At 36.6% G+C, this 27,889-nt stretch overlaps 1 protein-coding gene across 3 annotated transcripts; it reads right to left on the reverse strand.

The window, feature by feature from the left end:
- Nucleotides 1-1,686: 1,686 nt before the first annotated feature.
- On the reverse strand, nucleotides 1,687-27,783 carry LOC111511241 (uncharacterized). Of its 3 annotated transcripts, XM_074178815.1 has the most exons (7): nucleotides 27,602-27,761; nucleotides 24,063-24,171; nucleotides 16,113-16,238; nucleotides 15,872-15,892; nucleotides 10,471-10,557; nucleotides 4,841-4,972; nucleotides 1,687-1,839 (listed from the first exon to the last, which is right to left on the reverse strand). In XM_074178815.1, the coding sequence occupies exons 1-7, from the start codon at nucleotides 27,602-27,604 to the stop codon at nucleotides 1,715-1,717; spliced, it is 603 nt and encodes a 200-aa protein (XP_074034916.1). In that variant the 5' UTR covers nucleotides 27,605-27,761; the 3' UTR covers nucleotides 1,687-1,714. The 3 variants fall into 3 exon arrangements, with proteins under 3 accessions (XP_074034916.1, XP_074034917.1, XP_074034918.1); XM_074178816.1 differs by lacking the exon at nucleotides 24,063-24,171 and having other exon boundaries at nucleotides 27,602-27,783; XM_074178817.1 differs by lacking the exon at nucleotides 10,471-10,557.
- Between the last annotated feature and the right edge of the window lie 106 nt (nucleotides 27,784-27,889).

The following is a 27,889-nucleotide window of genomic DNA, read 5'->3' on the forward strand; positions in this document are numbered from 1 at the left end:
GAATGCATATTCTTTTGGCAATTATCCCACTAGCGCGCCTCTGGCTCAGTATTTATCCGTCGATAACAATGGACAAATCCCTTAAAACAGGGTGATACCTACCTGCTCTTTATGAAACGACATAATTTTGCAATGCGGACTAGGGAAGTGACAGAATTTATTGACGGATCACCCTGTAGCGCTTTTGAATACTTAATGAGATTTTATTACTCTACACTCTTTTGAAATAGACTATAAACACTGTTCATAATCATCAAGACGTTCTTGTTTTTGGTGAAAAGGGAGCTGCGTGGCACATACTTTGAACAGAGCTTTCTCAAAGTCAAATGCTCATGCAATATAAAGCCAACACGTACTTTTGATATTCTTACAAAGTCAGCTTACTCACGCAACTCTACTTTTTGATCCTTCCAAGCGATTTTGTGGATTCTTTATGTTGTTTAATGTTACTGTCTCATTTGGACGTCCAACGTTTAATTATTGTTTCTGACGAAGCAGAGTCCTTATAACACTTTTAAAGTCATTGCTTGAACGGTATTTTTTCCCATCTTAGCACAATAACTCATAAACTTATGAGTAGAATATCATGAGATTTCAACAGCTCCCTTTTGAAAGCGGTGAATGCAATGAGACTAAGAAAACTAACAGAAATCGGCTTCCAATGGGAAATCCGCGGTCCCCCTTCATAGCAATTTGTTTATGAGCAGATTTATATTGAAAACGAAGGTAACAGAATACTTTCCATTACAGATTTGGATCTGATTTTCGACAAAAAGACATCTGAGGTTGTGGACTTTGTTGCAACCCTTAACAACAGATCGCCGAATATTAAGTTATCACATGAAATTGAAAACAACGAAGAGTATTTTGGGATACGCACGGTATGTATTCATCGACCATCTTGAAAAACTATCAACAGCGACTATTACATAGTGCTTTTGGAGCGTTTGAAGGACGAAGTCGCGGAAAAACGGTTCTATTTGAAAAAATAAAGTGCTGTTTCATCAAGACAATGTACCGCCTCACAAATCAATAAGAACGACGGTGAAATTGCATGAATTGAGCTTCTAATTGCTTCCGCATCCAGCGTATTTTCCAGATCTGGCTCCAGCGACTTTTCCCAGATCTCAAGAGAATGCTCACTGGATGAAATTTAGCGATGATGACAAGGTATTTTTCAAAACTGAGACTTATTTTGAGGCTGAAGACAAATCGTATTATTAAAACGGTGCTGATAAATTGTATGACCGCTATAATTGTTGCATCGCCTTTGAAGCCAACTATGTTAGCCTACGAACTTTTTATCTGATGGAATTGTTCGATACTTGATGCGATACTTGATATAAATTCTTAAAGTTTTCAAATAACACTTCATTGTGGGATTTTCAATGGGCATTTCACAAAACCGGAACACGTGTTTCGCTATACAATAGCTTTCTCAAGCGTTTCCATACTGTAAGTATCAAAATGTTTGCGATTGTGGGAGATGGTTGAAGAGAACATAAATGGAGTTATCAAACATGAATTAACAATATTCCAGAATGATTGAAAAAGGTATCAAAATGAATTCGGAAAACGGGTCGATAATTCTTCCATTAAGAAATATACTTTTGTGAAAACACTAATCACTATATTTATGTATTTTTTATTGCCTTCAGTGACTCAATTCCAAAAATAAAATACGGGTTTACCCAATAGAAACAAAATATATTTTTTAGTAAGGTATTGTATCGTTATTACATAAACTCTTCTTGCTGCATTGCAAACACAATACAATTCCAGGTATAGGTTTTAGAGACTCGCAGAACTTGGATGTGGCACAATCTCGTATTAGTTCACCTAAAAAATAGAGGAACTTAGATCCATCCATGAATTTGAAATATCTCACGTAAATGTATTAGAAAAACCTCTATCGTGAAATTGATATAATAATTTGTCATTGCTACAATAGTGGAAATTTATTTCAAAGCAAATTTCGTTAAGTTTCGTTAAGTCTCACTCTATGTATTCATCTAATTATTACCTAATATCAGTACCTCCAGCATAATTGAAATGATCTATTATAATTTATAACGTGAATATAATTGTTCCTAGTGAAAACTGAAAATTTTGATCATCTGACTGAAAATGAGAATGAGAATATATATTTCCTGTGTTGTTCTGGTCGAATTTTGAAAAATACAAGCCTTAAATTAGGAATGAGATTCTATATATATATATATATATATATATATATATATATATATATATATATATATATATATATATATATATATATATATATATATTTTTATCTCACGAACACCGCATCCACTTCGGGGGTTATGTGTTACATACAATAATTATATTTCACCAACGACATTGATTTTTTTAGGGAACTGGAAAGTTCACAAAAATTATCTACATTTAAAGTACTCGGAAATATACAGATGACACTTAGATTTTCGTGTCAGAAAATGGTATGAATATTTATCATTACACATTTTTTAACTCTAAATGCCCGTATCCATATGAGTTAATGACCGGTAACGTACACCTAACACGTTCGATTCGTTGCAAAAGGATACGGTTAGCTGCAAAAAGCAATTTGAATTTTAACAGTATTAATCATTCCGTAACCTCATCGAACGCGGTATGAAATAATGTCACATGCAATGGTGGTTCGACTTGTAGACACGTACCCATATGAGCTAATAACCCGTAACGTAACATCGTACATGTTTGGCTGGTTGCGAAATGACACGGTTTGCTTCCAGAAGAATTTTGAGTTTCAGCCTTATCAATCATTCTGTAACGTAACTGAACACGGTTTGAAATAACTCCACATGCAATGGTGGCTCGACTTGAAGACGCGTACCCATTTGAGTCAATAACCCGTAACGTATCCGTAACGCGTATCCATATGGGCCAATAACCTGTAACGTGGCATCATACATGTTTGGCTGATTGCGAAATGACGCGGTTCGCTTCAAGAAGAACTTTCAGTTTGCCCTTATCAATAATTTTGTAACGTAACTGAACACGGTTTGAAATGAAGCCACATGCAACATTGGTTCGACTTGTAGACACGTACCCATATGAGCCAATAAGCCGTAACGTAACATCTTACATGTTTGGCTGGTTGCGAAATGACACGGTTTGCTTCCAGAAGAATTTTGAGTTTCAGCTTTATCAATCATTCTGTAACGTAACTGAAGACGGTTTGAAATAACGCTACATGCAATGGTGGCTCGACTTGAAGACGCGTACCCATTTGAGTCAATAACCCGTAACGTATCCGTAACGCGTATCCATATGGGCCAATAACCTGTAACGTGGCGTCATACATGTTTGGCTGATTGCGAAATGACGCGGTTCGCTTCAAGAAGAACTTTCAGTTTGCCCTTATCAATAATTTTGTAACGTTACCGAAAACAGTTTGAAATAAACCCACATGCAACAGTGGTTCGACTTGTAGACACGTACCCATATGAGCCAATAATCCGTAACGTAACATCGTACATGTTTGGCTGGTTGCGAAATGACACGGTTTGCTTCCAGAAGAATTTTGAGTTTCAGCCTTATCAATCATTCTGTACCGTAACTGAACACGTTTTGAAATAACGCCACATGCAATGGTGGCTCGACTTGAAGACGCGTACCCATTTGAGTCAGTAACCCGTAACGTATCCGTAACGCGTATCCATATGGGCCAATAACCTGTAACGTGACGTCATACATGTTTGGCTGATTGCGAAATGACGCGGTTCGCTTCAAGAAGAACTTTCAGTTTGCCCTTATCAATAATTTTGTAACGTTACCGAAAACAGTTTGAAATAAACCCACATGCAACAGTGGTTCGACTTGTAGACACGTACCCATATGAGCCAATAACCCGTAACGTAACATCGTACATATTTGGCTGATTGCGAAATGAGACAGCTTGCTTCAAAAATGATTTTTAGTTTTAGCCATATCAATCATTTTGTAACATAACTGAACACGGTTTGAAATAACGCCACATGCAATGGTGGTTCTACTTGTAGGCGTGTATCTATATGAGCCCATAACTCATAACGTAGAATGAGCCCTAGAAAAATGTATTCGAAGGATTCTACAGTGGGTAAAAATATACGATTGCTATAAAGAAAATAATCGAGGAAAAATGAGGTATTTCGGTTTTTTGTTAATAACATTTAAACTATAAATATTTGAGTAATGAAACAGTGATTCATAAATAGGAGGAAATCCGCCATGAAAAAATCCCGACTCAAGGAAATGAACCTCAATTCAACAGGCGCGCAGAGCCCTTTTTTAGCGTTAAATTAAAATTATTAATAGTGGAAGTACATTTCCGGGAGTCAGGACTTTTTTATGAGGAATTTCCTCCTATTTGAAAAAATTTATGTTCCACTCCTTCAATATTCATAGTTTCAATGTTATTTACAAAAATCCGGAGTATCTCTTCCGAATCGAAAGAGCCTTTGATCATATTTTAGTAGCTTTATATCTATTTTTCGCGTTTTTCAACTTGTTGCTCAGACTTTAATTTCAACTCGATTCAGAAACACTCCACTGACAAAGGATTCAGTTGTTACAAATGCTTCAACATTTCGACGATGTTCCGCACTTACAAAAGAAAGCGAAAATTTGAAAAAATAACGAGGAAATGTGACGTGTTTTTTTCTTTATTTGAAATTCCCGCGAAACATTATTTTTAATGTGAAGAAAAATAGGAGTATGCAACAGTTTCTATTGATTAGAAAAATTTAGTATTTTGGATCTCATGTGTATTTCAAATCGAATAATCTCTTTCGAAACAAAAAAAGAACACAAATGAACTCCATTCAAAAATACTTACTACCAGTTACATAGGTTATACACGTATTAGATGGATGACTGCATCGCACAGAATGAGTTTTAGCTAGCTCCTTTTCGCAATCCTTTGTGCCAGTTCTTGTAACATTGCATTTGTAGCATTGTAAAGCAGAACCTGAACATAGTTTGAAAAAACTGATAATATATAATTTTAATTGCTTTGAATCGTATTCAAGTTATATAACCGACTATCTATTCTAAAGAAAGATATCCTGATGTATGGATTTACGTTATATTTGATTTATATAACCACAGAAACGTTAACCCATAAACATTTTTCGTCTAGGTTCCATTTATTGTGTAATTGGAACATCTAGCCCATATTTCAGTCATTAATTTGGAGATGAAGTTTCAGGAACACTTTTTTTCAATTGAAAATCTTAATCTACATTGAAACAAAATAGTTCCTGAAAATATGGTATCGATGAATGTAGGCTCTTCCAAAATTTTACAGACAGGGCATGTAAGTTGAAAATTATATAGATATAATAGCTAAAGTTATTACCACCCACAAAATTCTAAACTTTGCGAGCTAAGGACCAACGAGACAGTATCTTTTAAAGTGCGATTTCTAGCACGGGTGATAATATACATAGGAATACCAATGTAGAATATAATACTTTTGATGCACTGTTTGAAACTTTTGGTGTAGTAATGAATATAACTTGAGTTTTATCCCAACATAAAATGTTATTTTTGACACCTCAACACGTGTTTCAATCACCAAGTGATCATATTCGAGAGAAAGTTTAAACTTCCCCTTGAAGATGATCATTTAGTGATTGAAACACGTGTCGAGGTATTAAAAATAACGATTTTGTTGGGATAAAATTCCAGTAATATTCACAGAATACAATGATGATTATGAAATATTCAGAGAAAATAACCATTACAAAAATGAAAATAACTAAAATATAGGTCGTGCAATCGTGAATTACAAAAAAGAAAATGTTTGATTCAGCCTGTTGGTATTCGCAGTTTTGGAAATCCTGGATTGACAATTGCAAAATTTTCAAATTTACCCAGTCCTAAAAATTACACAGGCCATATCATTCGTCGAACTTCAGCAACGTTATTTGCTGGCGTTTCTGTTTTTCTGTTCGAATTTCAATGTACAATACAAATTAGAATTCGAATGTCCGAAATTTTGTTCTATAAAGAAATGTATCTCACTGATTTTTAGAATTTTCTCTGCTCGTCCAAAATAGCAGTATTTTTGTAATAGCTTCACAACATCATGCAAGAGATTTTCTAAATTACAGAAAAACTTAAACAGCCCTCGTCAAATCTATAAACAATAATGTTTATAAATTTATGATCAATCAAAGATCAGATATCAAAGCAAGATTCAAGCGCATATCTTTTCTGAAATTACGTTGTGAAGCCGTTGCGTTGCGTTGAAAAATGAGGATTGTTGAATATTTGAATGAGCTTTTCAAACATTCAATACTTCATTTAATGTTACAATGTACACTTGTAATGTCATTGATTGAAATGTTGAAATTCTACTTCTCCTCCTCCGAACAAAAAATTTGGGCAACTTCCACGTATAAACAATCTACGTCAAAATAAACTCTTTGTGAAAATGAATAGATCATGCACAATTCCATTCATATACAACTGAAAGACAAAATTCTTTCATATTAACATTGGATTACATTAAAACCACTTTTTCCTCTTCAGTTTGTACTTCAAGAAACTATTATGGAATTGAAACAGATAACATTCATAAGAATGCTACATATATAATGAGTTTTGAGACATAATTTCACTCACATGGAAGAATTTATCATCATTAATGACATACTTCAGGTTGGAAATGCTTGTCATAAATTCCTCATCAGCAACTTTTTGAACCTTCAAAAACAAAACACGCATTTCTCGTACAAGACAAGAGCAGATTTTCCTTTCTCGATGGCATAAAGTCATAAACTCACGGTGTAAAATGCGTTAAAACATGCTGACGAGGAATTGAAGACTCGAAACTTCGGATTGAAAACACTTGTTACTGAAATATGTTACTTTATGAAGCGTTCCTATGAGTAACATTTGTTGCAACTCCATAACTAATGTTTGGAGAACAAACTTTATAGGAAGAACTATTTTTTCTATTTCAGTTCATAGAAGTTGACTTTTCAGGTTGTTGATGTTGCCATGGTAACTTTGAGTCACGAGCGTTTCTAAAAGTTGGGTGTATGTATCTACACTGAAGTGTACTTCAGATAAGAGAAATCAGGTATCAATAAATATATTATTTCATCAGTTCTGACTTCCACTGTCTAATACAGCGTGACTCATGGTCGATGGTAGGTTAGACGTTTCTGGAAAACGCAAAGCATGATTTTTCTGAAAATTTCACCTCTCACATTTCCTTACCTGTTCTATCGATCTAAAATTTTCAGCATTGCGGCGTTGCCACTTCCATCAAAAAGGCCTAGCAACTTTATTTTTCAAATGGAGCACCCCGTATATTAATACATTTTTGTACAACAAATTTTGAAAAATCACGGAATGCATCCGTATAAATTTACCAAAGTTCAAGCTCTAAAAAAAGAAGACTTCGAACGTAGAATGCATTTTTGTGAATCCCTTTTGATTCATACACAGGAAGATCGACGAATCAAAATTTACGAGGGATGGTATTTTCAATAGAAGGAATAAACATTTTTGGGCTGATCATAATCCTCATGTTACAAAAAATATGGGTTTTCAACAAAAATTTGACCTGAATGTTTTCTGTATTCTGAAGAACAATGAAATTAGCTTTTTTATTTATGAAGACACACTGAATGCAGAGAGATATCTCCAAATATTAAGGGCGACTGTAACCGATTTTCTTGAAAATTTGCCTTCAGAGGAATATAGGAATTCGTGGTTTTAACTGGACGGAGCGGCAGCTCATTCCACCCAGGAAGTTTCCAGGAAACTTAACGAACTCTTCGACGATCGTTGGTTTAGGCGTTTTGGGCCGTGGGATTGGCCACCGAGATCACCCGATCTCACGCCACTTGACTTTTTTATGAGGTGTTTTAAAAGAAAGGGTATACTCCTCCACTGCCTACCAAAGAAGAATTGCGACGGCGAATAGTGCGGAGTATTGAAGATCTGTATCCCCAGGAAATTTAAAAAGCAACCACAAGTCGCGTACAAAAAACATTTTGAAGTGTTTAGAATGTAATGGACAACATTTTCAGCATTTATTGTGAAAATGTGATATTTTGTTTACAATTTTGTTATTTTGAATCATCCTAGCTGTTATTGTCTGTACTTTCACATGTTTTAGCCCACAAAATCTTACTTTTTACCTAGAAATTACTGATTTATGGTACAGTTGTTCCCTGGAAACTTTGAGCTATATTAAGGAATTTATTTCGTAACCTTACAAACTTCCTCTCGTTCATTGGTGTTAATTCAGGATACATTTGGTTGAATTTTTTACACGTTCTGACAATGATTTGATCACTTTGTTCATGTGTATAATAAAAAATTTCATAAGAACTTCGTTTGAATAATCGATATTTGCATTCATTTTGGAAGATGATTCGAAACACCGTCGATAACTCTTTGAAAATTACTTATAAAAGTAACTGAACTGCTATAAGCTTGATAATTCCACTGCTACCTAAATCCAAATTCTAAAAAAAAATAATGTTTCTAGAAGAAGCGACTTTATTGAGAAAACTTGACGATTTAGGTATAGGGACATGATATATCATCTAGAAGCATTTTTCACCATCTTTCAATTTACTGAGTAATATACAGGGGGTTTCATTTGAAAAAATGAACTTTTGACTACTTTTATGCATAATGGAAATAATAGTAATTTTAGCACGCCCTGTATGATATGGAGTCGATTTCTTGGTGTTATTTGAATATTTCGAGTTTGTCCTAACTATCATCAAAATATCAACTTTTCATGAATTGAGAGTACTGATGTACTTAATTTCAATTAAGGCTATGTTTTGGACCATATTCAGCACAATTTATTTTTTATCTCGAAAATAGATACATATAGGTATAGGACATTATCAACAAAAAAATAATCAAATACCAGAGCGATTTTAAAAATGTATTAATATACGGGGTGTTCCTTTAAAAAAAATAAAGTTGCTAGGACTTTTTGATGGAAGTGGCAACGCCGCAATGCTGAAAATATTTTAGATCGATAGAACAGGTAAGGAAATGTGAGAGGTGAAATTTTCAGAAAAATCTTGCTTTGCGTTTTCCAAAAACGTCTAACCTACCATCGACCGTGAGTCACGCTGTATAATATAAATTGATTTTAAAACCCTGAAAAAACAAATAAAAAATTAACCGAATTAAGAATAACCGAAAATAACAATTTTATCAAACAAAAATTTGAAATTACAAAGAAATAACATACAAGCAACAACCAAACAAATAAAAATTGAAATATTAATAAAAGCTGAAAAAATCGTATGATTTTTTCAGGGTTTTCAAATCAATTTATATTATATTAGACAATGGAAGTCCGAACTAATGAAATACACCATGAAACATTGTCAACCACCTTCAAACAAACAATAAATATATTGTTAATATGTACCCAATCACAGCTTTATACTATTCTTTGTAAAAATGAGATCTTCATTTGCTTAGTCCATGTTAGAAATAGGCCCAAAAATACAAATACGAAAAAGAACGAATGCATCCCAATTTCATTTTTTGAATGAATAACCTGCAATCGGATACTAAAGAGTTCATAGAAAACTTTCTAACAACAAAGAAATAAATTGATGGATGTAGCCGTTACTACGTGGTAGGAAATCATAATGAAGAAAAGAGAAATGCAGTAACGTAAGTTACAAATAAAAGTGGTAAAAAGCATAGAAAGTTTCATTTCTCTTTTCTTCATAAACAAAGAAATAGCTGAAGCAAGATTATTGTCTACAACAAAAAAGTTGATTAGCTTAGGGTTTTGCAGAATGGGAATCATTTGGTATTATAGAACATTTTGACTAGAGTTGTCAAATAAATAGAATTTAAAAACCTCAGTAGGACTTTATTCAATAATATATAGTGCTTGTGTTTTGTCCTTAAAAAAATTAAGCAAACGCTGCGAAAACAAAAAATGAAGAAATATCTATTCAGTGTTCACTACTTACCATGTTGGATATCTGCAAATAAATATATTACGAAAATGATAGTAATTGTTTTCATGATTCTGAAACTGAGTGTTTTAACGCATTTGGTTTCGAACAGTATTATAAATGAGTCATAATATTCAAAATACCACGAGTTTCAGATACAGATTATTATTTTTATCAGTTTGATAGTAATGATCAATATCAAGCAAATTAGAGTAGGGAAGCGAGAGGCATGTTACAGGGGTAACAGGTAAGAATTTACGCGCCTTTTTTACCGAGACTATAAACTCTTTGGTGAACATGATTAGACATTTTTTTCTTAAAATATCGAGCATCACATAAAAACAATCAGTGACCCGCCAAGCGCCAAGTTGCTAGGTTGTGTGCATGTGTCTCGATTTCAACCAAGTTAGTAAAAAAATCTTTTACGAATTTTTTTATTCCTGATGTCTATATTTTTTATTTTCTCAAAATGTTTATCTTTGAAGGTTCATAATATATCTACCTTTAATTCCCTTCCCCAAGGCAGGAGCTCGAAAATAATCCATCCATAGTTGTCTTAAACGCAAATCCGCTGTGCTAACCGATATACCTGAAAAAGACTCATTAAAAGAAGCGTATGAAGAAAAACTGGCCAAGACAAAAAAACGTGTAACAAAAATAAAGAAAAAGGCAAAAGTGAAGGAAACGGCAAAGGAAAAGGTAAAGGAAAGTCCTCGAAAATGAGGGAAGACTGAAAAGATAAGTTGAAGAAAAAAATTTTGGTTTTCGATTCAGATTTTGATACTGATGAATAGTTTTATTTAGTGTGTACCGTAAATTACAGCACCTATAAAGATTAAGATTGGGTACAATGTTTAGAATGTAAAATGTGGGCCCATGTAAAGTGTGTAACGGGAAACTTCCACTCATTCATTTGCATTCATTGCAATTCTGATGAAGATTACTTTAATATTAATATGTTACCTACCTATATTAACTATATATTTTTCTATAATATGAGTGCCTTGAAGATGTTAGAATAGTACCTATTTTAGTATGCTGAAAGTTTATTGAAATAACTAAAAGGTATGTATTGCTATTACATTACATTAAGTAAGTGGAAATTAGACAAAGTATTTTTATTCCTATATCTAATTGAAGATGAATTTCCACAAAATAAATGAGTCATCGATATCACAAAATAATAAGTATAAATAATTCACTACAAGTGGTTATTTGCAGACGAAGTTTCTGTTTTTTTATATAAGATTTAAAAAAACTCCTGCCAAACTTATGTTACTGTTCTATTTAAAAATCTTTAAAAATTACGATATAGATATTATAATTACCCACGTTACCCTAAATGTTAGAAGACTATTCAAAGTGATCTCTTTTGTTCCTAACGTGTTGAAATAATAATAAAAATGATTTATCATTGATGATTCTGTTTATTTCTCTACCATAACATCGTGCCCCGAAGATGTAACAACTAGCCCCAAATTAGGGGTAAGTTGTTACAATCGACTGTTTTTGTTAAAATGTCCATTGCAAAAAAATTAGATAAGTTTTAATAAATTTTCAATCATATTTCAATAGCTGAATAGACATACTAATGATAAAAGCACCAACCAAGTTGGCGTCATTGAATCAAAATTCATTAAGAAACGAACAAAAAGTCGAAAGAACTTATCAACATTGATGAGAATATTTAGAGTTAGCCTTTTGATGAAGAGAAACCTGATCTGTTGAATAAGGGTTTGAAATTTGGTTTGAGTCCCCAGGGAGACTTGCGAGAAACAAATTTCTAATGACTTTTCAAGGAAAACTAATGGTAATGAGCAAAAGAAAAATAGAAGTATTGTCGAAAAATTAAAGGAGAGAGATGTTTCCAATGTGAAAGCAGACAAAGGCATTAACAAGTTTTACTTGGGAGAATTGATAATTTAGTTGAGAACGGTCCCTATAATGAATTACCAAAGATAGTTTAAGGGTTAAAATTTGATCACACCGGCAATGAATATAATCCAGTCATCTTGGAAGTTCACCAAGGATACCCAGCTATAAACTCGTATAAACTTATATTTTGACATCCTCAAATTCGTCTCTAAATCTACAAATGGTAGAGTGTACCCGACTATTAAAATCTAAGGGCAAAGGTCACAATAATCGATTTTTTGCACATTTTTGCAAATATCTCGTTTCCTATGGGTTTTTCGCTATTTGCATTCACCAGAATCGTAAAAGATTGAATGCCCTACAACTTTTGTTCCAAAAATGTTTTTGTACTTTGAATCGTTTTCGAGATAGAGGGCGGAAAGCGCGTAGTTAGAGCAACATTTAAGGTCAACCGGTAATTCCGGTCAAAAACACGCCATTTAAATTTTATCATTTACTGATGAATATATAATTATTATTGATTTTCCTTTCTTATCACCTATCACATTATATTCAATATTAATTTCACTTATCAATTAATATAGGAATGTAGGCTTTCACAGTTGTTGTTGGTTGGTTTCCGAGTTTTGCCGTGGTCTTCTTTGATTACAATCTAAAAAAGTTTCAACTACAACTGTGGCAGTCATCTTCAGTGGCGTGGTCGAAGTAGTCTTCTTGACGTATGTCGAACTGTTTTCAGTTGCTACGTCAAGAATACTATTTTAAATACGCCACTGAAGATGACTGCCGCATTTGCAGTTGAAACGTTTGGAGATTGTAACCAAAGAAGACCACGGCAAAACCCGGAAATCAACCAAAATATAAGTATTGTTTCAATTAATAACACTTAACTGCCCGTATAGCTATCGAATTGTTGAGGAAAATACTTAAATTATATTTCAATTCTAATTTATTCAAATAATTAATTATAAAACAACGATAACAATTAAATAGAAACAACAATAAAAATTAATTGGCGCTCCGGGGCGACTTCATTGTTTCCAGTGGCGCATTTGCTTTTTCAGCTGCAGGAAAACTCGGAAAAACCTGCAGCACCACATCATCTGAAGATCTTGATCCAACAATGTCCTCTCTCTTATAAAACAAAATGTAAGGTGTCTCCAGAGGCTCCAATAAATTCAATTTATAATAAAAAAAATTCTTAATCATTGTTGTTATTGACAAATATTCCATACATTAATGATTGTGTAAATTAAAAAAATTGAATAAAAATTACAAGAACTACAATTTTTATTATCTTCTCTTTCTTTTTCATCGCTGTAGTATTTCAAAGTCCTTTTTCTATCGTCTTCAACGACATTTGTCCTTATGTCCTCCATTATTTCGGAGTCAAAGATTCTGTCTTCATTGACATCGCTTTGATATGCTGAAGCATTGAGACAAGCTTGTCCATATATTTTTGTTTTTATATTTCCTCTGCCGACTTTTTGAAGAAATTTTTTTTTTGAAAAGATGTTCTCAAAATTTTTAATTCAAAATGTAATTAGTAGAAATGAGAATATAATTGAAAAGTAGTAAAAGTTTGTCCCTTAATTATTCTTCAATTTTAGGAATCGGTCATAAGTGTAAGGGGCCGTTCCGGTTATACGTAAGCATATTTATTACAATTATTTACCCCCCATTCCCCTTGTCAGCAAAAGTAAGCAAAGCTCTTACCCCCCTCCTCCAATGCTCACGTAAACATTGTTATATGCATTTTTCTTTAAATGTATTCTATTTTTTTTATTGATTCATGAGCAACAGTTATAAATTCTATTCAATATTCATTCGAACAAACAAATTTCTTTGAAATTTTTGGTTCACATATTAATTCCAATTAAGGCCTAATTCACACAGAACGGACGTCTGGCAGAGACGAGGCTGGCACGGACGTGGCGGAAGTGTGGCGTATCCAATGCAGACAGAAGGGCGGGACACTGGCGAGAAAGGACGTCAGTAACTTGTTGGTTTTCTGGACTACAACATGGCTTTCTCAAGCAGTGACGAAGATGATGAAGATATGTTGGATTTGGTGTTTTTTATCAGCAATTTTCTGCCAGGCCTGGTCTTGGGCACTTTTTTTACAACAATCTTATTATTACAACAACTTATTCGCAAAATTGTATGTTGGAGTCAACATCATTCCGCATTGTTGAGGATGAACACGTGGCGAGGAAGTAGCGTGCCCCTTCTTGTACGCCACAAGAGATACTGGAAAATCTTTGACCACTGAACCATTTTCACGAGTTAGGGAACAGAAATTAATCCGAGGGGAGTAACTCTGGCGGGCAGGGTGCATGAGGTAGCTATTCAAACTTTAATTCATTAATTTTGGTTATTGCGATAAAGGATTTATGAGCTGGTGCATGATCTTGATGAAACAACACTGTTTCTTAGTCAACTGCGGCCGTTTTTGCTGGATTTCTTCCCCGATTTTGCCGTTGATAGTTCAACCTTTTCAAAGATAGTCAATGAAAATTATCCCAGGCGCATCCCAAAAAACCGATGCAATGACCTTGCCTGCAGATGAAACAGTTTTCGCCTTCTTTGAAGCCGGTTCTCCCTTCTGAGTCCATTGTGTTGATTGTTCTTTTGTCTCGGGTGTAAAGTGATGGACCCATGTTTCATCCACGGTTATTAAACGAAGCAAAAATTCTGCTTTGTTGCTGTGAAATTTCGCTAAACACTATTGAAACATCTTCACGACACTGTTTTTGCTCGAGTGTGAGTAAACGCGGCACCCATTTTGCACACAGCTTTCTGCTGTCCAAATTATCAGAGAATGTACGATGTACCGCAGTCTTTGAAATGCCTACTAAGTCTTCCAGCTCGTGAACTTTCGGTCGACTATCATTCAGTACCGCTTCGTGGATTTTCTTCACCGTTTCTGGAGTCGTCACCTCATTTGATCGACTATGCGATGCTCATCTTGGCAGTTCGTACCGTCTCGTTCAAATTCTGCTACCCAATTTTTTACTAGTGTAAACAAAGGAGCGGACTCACTCAGAGTTGAATCCAGTTCAGCTTTTATATCGTTTGAATTTGAACTTATCAATTAGTATAGTAGAATTAAGTCAAACGCTTTACGAAGGTCAACGGCAACAGCCAGAGAGGGAGTTGTGGTTTCAAACCCATCGGCTTCAAACTCAACAAATATTCTCACTGCTGCTGAAAAAAAGGGTTCTCCTCAGGAAAATCACTTATTCTGGAATAAATTAGCTTCTCAGTTAATTTTTATGTTGATATACCTATTATGAAAAAATATCACACAGAATGGTGTTCATGATATGAGGAATTGGGCTAACAAGAAACTCAATATTTTCTGTATATATCTTTGTAGTACGTTTATAAATATCCGATGCGGAAGAATTCTTTAGTTTCTTCAGTATTTCAACTACTTCACTTTCTTTTGCTGGGTAGAATGTAAAAGAAGTCTGCACACTAATATTTGATTGCAAGAGGAATTCAGTGAATGTCTTTTTCTCTTTAGTTTGATCTAGCATCCTGTCAGTTCGTGTCGCAAAGTGATTATTGAGATCAGTCGGAGAAGGCATATATTCACACGACTCTGTAATTTCTTGCGTGTGATATTGTTTATATGTTTCCAGCACGTTTTAAGATTGTTCTTAGATTCCCTAATTTCATTATTTATTGTCATCCTTCTGTGTTATACAAGATCTTCATATTCATGTTTATTCTTTTTCAAACTTTTTGTTATATGTCTCAATTTCATCAATATGAATTCTTCCTGATTTTATCATAGTATTGAGAATTTCCATTTCATTTTTTATGTGTTTCAGTTGCTGATTTGAACTCAAGATGTGTTCTGCAGAAAGAGTTTTTTCTTTCACAGTTATTCTTGGAAAACATATGTCGAAGTGGTAATTGAATGTATTGCAAAAGATCTGGCTGAAGGTTATTGCATCGCTGGTGTTGTATACACCAAGCCAATGTTCTGCTTGTAATCTGTAGACAAAAAAAAATCTTACCAGTATAGCCAACGATGAAAGGCTTTATCGATTCATGAAAGTGATTCCATTCGTGACTACGTCGCTTGTGGACTGAACTATTCCACTCGTCGATAAAGCATTTCTTCATTGTCTCTTATAATAAACAACTATCGTTCATACCACATCTCTGAAAATTTTATTCGAATAATTGACGAAAAGATACAGGTTTTCTAAAGAGATATCAAAGTTAGAATAAGACAGATACTAATTACAAGACCAGTGGATATTCTTGAAGAAACTTCCTGGTGATTACAATAATTCTTGTTGCAGGTTGAACAGGAGGAGAATCCTGTTTTTATAACAGATGAACAGAAATTTGGGTCTGCACAACCTCTTGCTATTGTACCTGAAAATTCAAATTGTCATTGAATGATTCAGAATTGTTATGTCAAAAATTTCAGTGAGCAACATCACGTCAGTTGCTGAAAACTTCGTAGGCTAATACACATATGGCGCTACTAATATTAAATCCAGTTTATCCTAACCTTTCGTGTGTTATTGAAGCATTGCATTTTGGGAAAAAATACTATTGAAGTCAAGGCTTGGCCTTATGAGCAGTGAACGTTCCAAAGAGTCTGTTACCGACGAAAACATAAAAAAAGTTCATAAAATAAATTTGGATTACTGCAAAGTAAAGTTGATCAAGATAGCTGAAGCTCTGAAGATATCAAAGGAACGTAGATATATCGTTTATGAATGTTTGGGTATGCGAAACCTCTGTTGAAAGTGGGTGCCGCGTCAGTGTAATACCAAGCGAAAGCAATGTATGGTGGTAATATATATTCTAATTTCGGAAAGAGACATATTTCTTCAATTCAGATTTTTTCAAGCGCCGGATCTGTCTCTCATACAACGTAAGATTATGGCCGAGGGATCGAGAGTGTTTATATAAACACTATTCATCGGCGTAGTTTGAAAAGATGCACGGTCAGATATATTTGTCACGTAGCTCAAGATGTAAATATGGGCCTGTCAATATCCCAGCATTGAAAGTTTTGTCAACTCAGCGAAAAATGTTTTTTTTTTTTGGTGACCTCTGTTACAAAGAATGGTTTGAGGAACAGGGGGACGATGAATCCGTCCTGGCTTTTTGGAAGGAAAAATACAGAGAGTTCGGGGAGCTCTTCGCCTGGAGGCAGCGGTCTTAGAGTGGTGCGAAAGTTTTTTCGGGAAGTAAGTCTGCTTACATTTTGAGGAGGTTCTCTTGACGGTCGATCAAGGGCGGTATTTTGTTTTGCAAGATAATTTTTCTGGGTGGAATCTTAAATTTTTTTTATTCTTCCATTCCGAAAAAACAGCAAGTGGTGAGATGGTGAGTGGTGAGATGGTAGTAAATCCTGAACAGTCTACTTATTGCGAATGTTTGTGAGGTGTCGCCTTCTACTGTGTGGGAACTTTTGAAAAGGAAAAGGTATCATCCATACAAAATTAAAATGGTACCCCAATTAACTGAAGATGACCCTGATCGAAAAACAGAATTCTGCGAAATCTTGACGGAAACCATTGCAAGGCATCCTACCTATCTCCACAATATTTGTTTCAGTTACGAATGTACATTTTTTTCAAACGGCATGTTCACAGACAAAATTGCCGTTATTGAAGTGATATCAACCCTCACGTTTTCCGGGAATCACATAACTAATATCGAGAAAAAATTAACGTTTGGGCAGGAATATTGGGAAACCATATTGTAGGACCTCAATTTATTGATCAAATTTCAACAAGGGAACTGTATTTGAATATGCTGGAAACTACTGTTGACTCTCTCATCACTGAAATCGTCGAAGCGAATCCTAATGAATTCGATATGGACAGATAAGTAAAAAAATATTTGGATACTACTTTTCCCGGTCATTGAATTGGACGTCTAGGTCCTACAGAGTGGCGGGTTGGCTGTCCTTGGGCCTGAACTACTGGGCATGCTGTTTTCGGCAAGTGCTTTGGCGTAGGATGTGGGGGTTGAGCAAACCGGCCATCGGATGCCTGCTTCCACGTAGCCCCGCTGGATACGGGAATGACAGAATCACGTGTGGGAATCTTGCAACTTGATAATCCGACAACCTCATTAACGGCCAACCAGCTGGAATCTCTTCAGGGGGCTATTTTGTCGGCTGTGGAGGTTATTCCAGACGGTGGGCCGCAGGTTCAATTCCAGAGCTGCGTCTTTCAGCCTGGATGGTTACAGGTAGTCTATGAGGATCAGATTAGTGCCAACTGGCATGCGGGGTGCAACCGTGGGAGGGTGCTTCCCTGAAATGCGTCACAGGGGACCAACTTCCGAAGCCACACATCTGTGTTGCTTACTTACCTGACGGAGGCAATCATAGACTGACCTCCGAACAGGTTCTCACTAGATTGAGGAAAATGAACCATGGTCTGTCAACCTTGGAGTGGACGATCCTCCAAAAGGAAAAGTCAAGCCCTGGTCAAACATGGACCTTCGCTGTTGACGATGGATCCATGGCCGTGCTGGCGAGAACGGGTTTCAGACCACATTTTGGTTTTGGGCAGGTATTAAACCTGCCCTAAAACCCGTTCGCCCTAAAACCCGGCACCCTCCCAGCAGGAAACTACTCAAACGAGTCACACTAGTGCACCCGTTAGAGTAAATAAGGCGGGGTCGAGTGGAAATCCACCTATGGGGAGGAGTTCAACCAAATCTCCACCGAAACATAGGGGTAAACCACCAGCTCACACCCAGCCAAAGGCCGGGAAAACAGGTGTTTCTCAGGAGACGAAGACGGCCAACGTCTCGTTGAGTAAACTGGGAAAAAAGGTTGGATGTGGCTCTCTGAAAACGAAGACGAAAATCGTCTCGTCAAAGAGATCCAAAAAATCAGCAGGCAACTCAGAGACAGCAGGTGTCTTCACTTCATCATCTGAGCCTGCACATCCCTCGATCCCGGGAGAGGAGAGTGGAGGTGTCCTTAAGGACCCCCTATCTTGTCCCTCCTAGGGTCGAGGAGTTTTAAAGTTTGCGGCAACACTTGTTATCTTCAAGTGTTTGCAGGCAAACTTACAAGATGCCAAGGCCGCTTCATACGTCCTTGGAAAAAACTTCAAGGATGAATAATCGACCTTGCCTCCCTGCAGGAACCATGGACAGGAAATACAGGCCAAGAAACCGGACTGAGCAATATTCCTGGTGAGGTATTAGCGTGCCCTGGAGTGAAACCCAGAGCATGTCTGGTCATCAGGAAAGGTATTAACCATTTTTTACTTACAGCACTTCTGCACCCAAGACGTGGTAGCCATCCAAATTTCCCTATCGGGCAAGAAGGGTAAGACGAATTTTATCGCCTGCTCCGCCTACTTTCCGGGAGATTCGGATACTGTACCTCCTCTTGCTGTTAGACGACTTATCGACTATAGCAAAAGGAACAAACTTCAAATAGTACCTAATGGGACGTGACACCAATTCATACCCTACAGCGTGGGGCAGCACGAATATAAACCGTAGGGGTGAGTTACTCTTTGATTATATACTTGGGAAGGGGCTGTCTGTATATAATGAGGGCTCGGATCCAACTTTTGTCACCAGTAATAGACAAGAGGTATTAGATTTAACTATCAGCTCACATTCATTGAGCAACAAGATACACCATTCTACTGAACCTTCTTGTTCAGACCATAGATATATTCTTTTCAATATTGAAACAGGTCTAAGACCAGCAGTGGAATATCATGACTCAAAATCTACTGACTGGAGGGGAGATAAAAACTCCCTCCAATCGTACTTTGAGGACAGATTCAGTACTATTCACAGATGTAATGATATGGGTACAGTAGCGACGCAATTTCGCGAAGCAGTGATCTCATCCTATCATGAGAACTGTTCACTGAGGGTCAAAAGAGATAACCGCAACTGTTCTTGGTGGAACAAAAGCCTTGAGAATAAAAGACCACTATTCAATCGAGCTAAGGAGTCATGTAAGTGGGAGTTTTATAAAACCACTCTAATGTCATACAACAAGGAAATTAGAAAGGCAAAACGGGAGTCTTGAAGGAAGTTCAGTGAGAGTATCTCTGATTTACATCGCAGCGTAAGAATTCATAAGATTCTCTTTAGAGGGCCGTCTGCTGAAATTGGGTCGCTTAAACGACCTGATGGAACACTTACGACCTCTAGTAAAGAAACGTTAGAGCTTTTGATAGAAAACCACTTTCCTGGAAATCTGACTCTTGAAAACAACAGACCGCCCATCTTCGAGGGCGCTAAACGCCCAAAAAATAACGACTGGGATGTCGCAAAAAAGGTTATCACAGCACCGGCAGTTGAATGGGCCATCAAGCCTTTTCAGCCCTTTAAATCTCCCGGAGAGGATGATATATTTCCAGCTCTTCTTCAAAACGGACTGGAAATAATTTTACCTATTCTCACAAAATTGTATAGAGCTAGTGTGGCGTGGAACTATATACCACCCAGTTGGTTGGCAGCAAGGGTGGTATCTATACCTAAAGTGGGCCGGAGAGACCCACACCCCAAATCGGTACCACCAATCAGCCTTACATCCTTCCTGCTGAAACGACTTGAGAGGATGTTGGACGGTCATATCAGAAGGGTAGCATTATATGCATCCCCACTGAATAACCACCAGTATGCTTATCGAACCGGAAAATCGACAGATTCAGCATTAAACAACCTCGTTGAGAAAATCTCCCAATCCCTTGACAACAAGGAGATTGCGGTTGCTGTATTTCTTGATATTGAAGGAGCATTTTACAATGCACTACCTAAATCTATAGGATTGTCTCTGGCTAGAAAGGGTATAGAATCGACCATAACTAGCTGGATCTATGCCATGCTAGTAAACAGAACTGCAACTACGACTCTTCAAGGCGAGGCTATTAGGTTCAGGGTCACCAGGGGCTGACCTCAAGGTGGGGCACTATCTCCCCTTCTGTGGTCGCTCTTGGTGGATAGTCTGCTTGATGCCCTCGACAGAAGAAAAGTTGATCTGCAAGCTTATGCAGATGAACTTGTAATCCTGCCAAGGTCCCCGTCGGGAAGGGTAGCTTATAATATCCTCCAAAGGGCGTTGGACGTTGTTCACAGTTGGTGTCTGAGGGAGCAGATGTCTGTCAATCCCAGCAAAACTGTGTTAATCCCCTTCACCAAGAGAAGGAAATTGGACGATCTAACGCCACTTTCCCTCAATGGTGTGGTCATTCCATTTGGAACGGAGGTGAAATATCTTGGCATTGTCCTTGATAAAAGACTCACCTGGAACGCTCCCTTGGAAAAAGTTTTACACAAAGCCAGACTGTCTCTATGGACATGTCGAAGGATTTGTGGGGAAACTTGGGGTTTAGGTCCCAAACAAATCCATTGGATTTATGTGATGATTGTCAGACCAATGATCACGTATGGTACAATTGCTTGGTGGCCGAAGGCTTTACAGAAAACGGCCCAAGCGAAGCTCTCTGGCTTACAGAGACAGACTTGTCTGGCTATCAGTGGTGCCATCAGTAACACACCGTCAGCGGCCAGATCCTTCTAGATCTACCTCCTCTCCACATGTTTCTGGAAAGGGAGGCTAGATGGACTGCATACAGACTTGTGCACATTGCCAATTGCACAAATAAATTCAATGCAGTCAATGCAGAGTGCAACAGATTGTTGGTTGACATTGGAAGTCACAGCATTCTGGAAATGACCTCTCACTTTATGCCTCCAACTGTCAACTACGAACTGCCTTATAAAGTACTATTCCCGAGTAGAGAGGACTGGATCCTGCGGGAGAAGGAAATATTAAGAGCAGGTAGAGTTTTCAGTCGCAGACCCAGGACAGAGTTATCTACCTGTCTAGGAACTTATGCGACTGTATTTCAAGCGGAAATTTACGCTATTGAATTGTGTGCGGAGAGATTGGATAAATCCAACCTCACACACAAGTCAATAAAAATATTCTCGGACAGTCAAGCTGCGTTGGAAGCTCTTGGCTCCCACCGAGCAACGTCTGAAATGGTAGCAAACTGCCAAAAAAGACTTTCCTCGGTAGGAAGACTGAACAGATTCTCTCTGGTCTGGATTCCTGGTCATACTGGCCTGGAAGGCAATGAAGCTGCTGACTCGCTTGCAAAAGAGGGTGTGCTGCAAGCGGCTTCATTGGACCAGAACTTGTCAATGGCATCGCTTTGGGCTTTGCCAAACAAACACTGAACACCTAGATGGCAAGAAGAGTTATGGACTTCTGGCAGAATCTTCCAGGATTGGCTCTCTCCAAGGAGTTTATTCACCCTTCGAAGCTTGATTCCAAATAGTTGTTGGACTACAGTAGGAATGAACTACGATGTCTAACAGGCCTCCTTACATGTCACTGTGATTTAAATCATCACATGCAGAGACTTGGACTGTCGGAAGACAGTGTGTGTCGCCTCTGTCTGGAAAATAATGAAACTGCAGAGCATATACTTTGTGTCTACCCCGCTGGAGACAGAATCAGGTTATTTGATCATCTAAAAGAACAATTCGTTCAGGCCAGTCTCAACACCCTACACAGTAGGTTAATGGACTGACACCTATCAGAAAACAACTACTCCCCTGGGCTAATACCACGAAGGGCGTTGGATTATATCCGACAGGTGTCAGTGCAGGATTCTTCACTGAAGTTATTCCTGCATATGCTGTTGGCGATACAACCGCCGCAATAGATTTCCAATTATTGGAACACACTTGCAGACCGGTTTCGGGCTGATTGGCCACTCGTCAGTGCAAGGTAGTGTATATCATCAACATAAAGTCGATGATTTCCGATAATTGAAAATCGAATTCCGTCAGAGTATCATTTCTCGAACTAAGCTGAAGACTACAACAAACAACAGGTTTGTCGCCAGGGGAGTACTTGTTTTCTGATAGGTGTCAGTCCATTAACCTACTGTGTAGGGTTTGAGACTGGCCTGAACGAATTGTTCTTTTAGATGATTTGATTTATAGCCAGTCTTCAAGTATGCCCACTGACTATACGTGACAGGTTATTTGAGTTCGGCAGATCCGTATTCTCACCATCTGACCTGAAAGACCACTCACCATATAAACTAATCGGTTTCGTTGAGAAGCAGGGTTTATTTGGCCAAGTGTGAATAGGTGTGAGCCACGATAAACCCTTATGGGTTGCGGTAGAGGGTCGAATAGACCCACTCACTTCAGACCTACCCACCTACCTACCTACAGAATGGCCAGCCCGCTCACCAGATTTGACACCTTTGAACTTTTTTATGGGGCTATTTGAAGCAAAAGGTGTACGAAACTGAACCTGCTTCAATATTGGATATACGGAAGAGAATAATAAATATTTGTAGAGATATTGACGTTACTGTGTTACTGTTCGGCGTGAAATATCGGATAGGATGTTCATATGTCAAGAAGTTCAAGGCAATCATTTCGGGCATCTTCTGAACCGACATCAAGCTCATTACCTAATATTTTGTAGTTAAATGTCAATGTATTCAGGTAATTATTAAAAGTTCCGCCATTTTGTAGTAGTTGAAGATATTGACTTCATATTCTAGGGTTGTGAAGTATTCGTCAGGAGCTTCAAAATGATGTGCCACAATGTCACAAGACTCCCCTTTCCATTTAATTTTTTTCCCAAATGGCGTCCAGTCGCCATCTTGAAAGTTTCATGTGTCAATTTTACTTCAAAATAAAGTATTCATGCATTAACTTCATTATGCCAAATTTCAATTTTTTGTATTGACTCATTCAAAAAATAAAAGGGGGGACATTAAAGAAATGCACTGCAATGCAATAGTACAAATGAGGAAAGGTATCATCGTCTCTAGAATCATGCAAATTATAATCGCTTTAGAGCATAATAAGGAAAAAAAATTTGATATTAAGTTATATGAAAATGCTTCATATGTAAAAGATACAACAGTAATCTAGTTGAAACCCTTGTAGATCATCTTTCTAAGCAGCAGGGATTTAGTTGGCCTATTGTTCCTTAAAGATGGAACAAAAGTTTATTTTGAACTCAATTATTATTTTGGTGCCTTCGGAAGTTTTCCAATTTTTTTTAATAAAGATGGAGAAGTGGAAGTAGAAGCTAATATCACCTAAAAATATACGGCTTTCAATTCAAATTGACAATTATTGAAGTATTTCGGTAGATGAGGAATATGAAATCTAAATGCAATCAGACTGATCAATTTAAAAAAAAATACTTACGATTGGTTGAATAGGTCATGCACTGGTTGAAATGAATTGAATAATTAGAACAGTTGATGAAAGGAACTCTTTTCAAATTTATTTCAACTGTAGCAGTGAATGGCTGATACTGAAAGTAATGACAACTCTTATATATATATATATATATATATATATATATATATATATATATATATATATATATATATATATATACATATATAATTACCATAAATGAAATTTAAAACTCATAGAGAAAACCAAAAGAAGTAGTTACAAGTTGAGTAAATGCTTGTATAAGAAAAGATACAGATGTTATAAGAACTATTATTCAATGTAGAGAATTTATTTAATTTTTTTTCAGTATATATCAAATTATTGACTGCTCTAGTTCTTACTGTTACATGAGTTACATAGTTGCTAAAGTTTGAGAACATCCATACTTGACATTATTAACTATATAAATGATCTTAGGTAAAGTAAAATGGTCTGTCAGTATTAATTAAAAACGTCTATTTTTTCTATATGTGCAATTTGTAAAAGTTGATATTACCACACCAAGGTATGGGATGGGATGGGATGGGATGGGACGGGACGGGACGGGACGGGACGGGACATGACGGGACGGGAAGGACGAGACGGGACGGGACGGGACGGGACGGACGGGACGGGACGGGACGGGACGGACGGGACGGGACGGGACGGGACGGGACGGGACGGGACGGGACGGGACGGGACGGGACGGGACGGGACGGGACGGGACGGGACGGGACGGGACGGGACGGGACGGGACGGGACGGGACGGGACGGGACGGGACGGGACGGGACGGGACGGGACGAGATGTTTTCCGTTTGTCGAAGTTGAATGTTTCAGATATGATTAATTCTAGAAATGAACTTTTATGTAAGTTACATCCATAGACTGACGAAGAATAACATCAGAAAAGAAATTATAATACGAATCAATCAACAATACAAATGATAAAAGGGTAACTGATCGCTGTCTGTATATGGGAGATATTTGAGCAGGACTAACATCGACGCTCCTTATCGATTAAATAGAATCAAAAACAATGTTTTAAAGAATGTTTGATTTGATAATATAAAATGTAATATAAAAAACGATATAACCGATTAGGGTGCGGTTTTCATGTATTTTGGTCAAATCATAATTAAACAAGTTATGTCATTTTAAGAAGTACGTCATTCGTTCACAGTTAGTCATCATCAGAAGATGATACTAATGATGGTGGTAACTTGGTTAACGAAACGAACACAGTTTTTTGTTCTGGTGGTGGAGAAGCGTTTTCAATGAATGAAAATATTGTTCATTTGATTCATCTGATACTTCACTTAAGTGTTACAAAATCTGAAAAAAAATCCCAAACACGAATTCCACGCCAACGATATCGTGGGCTACAAATAATCTATTACATGTTTTTCAAATATGATGTGTACAAAAAATGAAGATAAAAATCCACAATTGTTATGAATAGTGATGGTTTATCAAATTTCACAGTTATATAGGGTGTTTCCTAACTACGGTACGAAACTTCAGAGAGTGATTCCATCGGTCGTTTTAGGAAAAAAGTTTTTATGAACATATGTTCGGGGTTGCTTCAATAATGAGATACAGGGCGTTGAAGTTTAAAAAAATCGGTGTTAATGAAATATCATAAATATCCTTATACCGATTTGGTTGAAATTTTTTACAGTAATTTGAAGTAATAATGCACTTATTCAACCATAACTGTATTGAAATCATTAGGTCCAGTGGAGTCTCAGTGGGCATCAAAGCCAACAATATTGGGAAATAAAAGAACGCCACTGACTTGTAGTTTTTGATTTTTTCAGAATAATCAACTAAAAACACAAATGTTTTGTTGCTTGTGATTTCTTGATATCTAGCTTCGTTTTCAAGAAAAAAATTGAAGTTACTTTGCATATGATGAACACCTGCTTTGGAGACCAGTTGACAGTGATAATGTTGTCATATCAGTAAGAGTCAGAGTTGTCAGTTAGCAGTGATTCCATCATGAATAAGTTTTCAATGCTGAAATGGCTGACATGCACTTCATTTACACATTAGCAAGAGGAAGAAGCACAGATAATTTAACAGGACATATATCTCAACAGAGTAATTATATGTGCCAAAACATTCAGAACGCTACATTCAAGATGGAAGACCAGAAACTGTAACAACGTCTGAACTAGAAGAAGCTAAATTTGATGCGATAGAAGAAGATCCTTGAAATAGGAACCAGGAAGATTGCACTGCAACTGGAAATCAGCCCAAAAACCGTATAGACAGTTCTGAAAAGAAATCTTCACACCCATATCACATACAGCGAGTCCAAGATCTACTGCCTCGGGATTTTCATCCAAGATTGTTTCACAGGTGGTTGATTCATACGATGGCACAAATAGTAAAAGAAAGTCATTTTCAGCAACAATTTCCGTTGAACGTTTGGGTAGGAATGATTGGTGACTACCTAAATGGCCCATTTTTTCTACCGGCAACAGGTGAATCCTACACGGACTTTTTGCTAGATCATTTACCCATTTTTAGAAGAAGTGCCGGTATTTATGGTGAATAAACTCATTATTATTATTATTTTTAAGGCGAGGACACCTACCCTAATCGATGGATTGGACGTGCAGTACCTCAAATTTAGCCAGCTCGCAGTCCTGATATGAATCCTACCTATACATTTCTATTTATGGGGTCTTCTAGAGGCTCTTGTTCATAAAACCCCTTTGCTAGATGTGAATGACTTGGGGAATCGAATAATTGACAATTTAATTGACTATTGCAATGTCATAAGGAATACTCCAGGTATTTTTGACCGTGTCAGACAATCAATGACAAATCGATTACAGTCATGTATTTTATCTGAAGGTGGACATTTTGATAATTTTCTTAAAGGTTGAAATTGTTCATTATTTACTTATGGTTTTTATTTTATGTTGTCCATGGATACTTTTTAGAAGTGATTTTTTTTCTCGAAAACGAAGTTTGATATGAAGAAACACAAGCGACAATAAAGTTGTACATTCAGTTGCTTAATCTAAATGAATAAAAAAGAACTACAAAAAAGTCAGTGGCGTTCTTTATTTTCTCAATATTGTTGTATGTTGCGCCCACTGAGACGCCACTGGACCTAATAATTTCAATCTAGTTTGCGCTAAATGAGTGCCCTATTACTTCAAATAACTGTAGCGAATTTCAACCAAATTGGTTCGAGGATAATTATGATATTTTATAAATATAGTTTTTTTTTTATTTTAAATCCCCTTGTATCTCCGAAATGAAGCAACTTTGGACATATGTTCATAGACACTTTTTTTCTCAAAACGACACAAAGAATCACCTTCTGAAGTTTCGTACCGTAGTTAGGAAACACCCGGTATACTTAATATTCTACCAGTCATAATATAATAAATTACTTGTATACATCTCTATAAGCTACATGTTCAATTTGGTTAGTTTTGCACCCCTTTGAATACCTGATACTCAAAAATCAATATCGATATCATTTTCAAATTTAATATCTACTCACCATCTTGAATATTGATATACAACAAACATGTTAGAAAAATATTCGATATTATTTTCATTGTTTTTCAAGAGTATTTCTGATTCACTTGAACTAACGAAAAATCTAGTTGTATAGCACTAAATATCTGATATAAAAAGACACGATGAAGATTATCTGGGTTTATCAGTTAGTCAGAACTATTTGATGAAATTTTCCTGAAAATGCCTTATCAATATATTTGTAGAATATGAACACCGATAACGTTCTAAACGATTACTATGAAAATCGCGTATATCATTGTCGGTAAAT

Source organism: Leptinotarsa decemlineata, unplaced genomic scaffold (assembly GCF_025532065.1).
Source record: "Leptinotarsa decemlineata unplaced genomic scaffold, Ldec_3_MD MMD2_tig00004307_RagTag_RagTag, whole genome shotgun sequence".
Taxonomy (NCBI): Eukaryota; Metazoa; Arthropoda; class Insecta; order Coleoptera; family Chrysomelidae; genus Leptinotarsa; species Leptinotarsa decemlineata.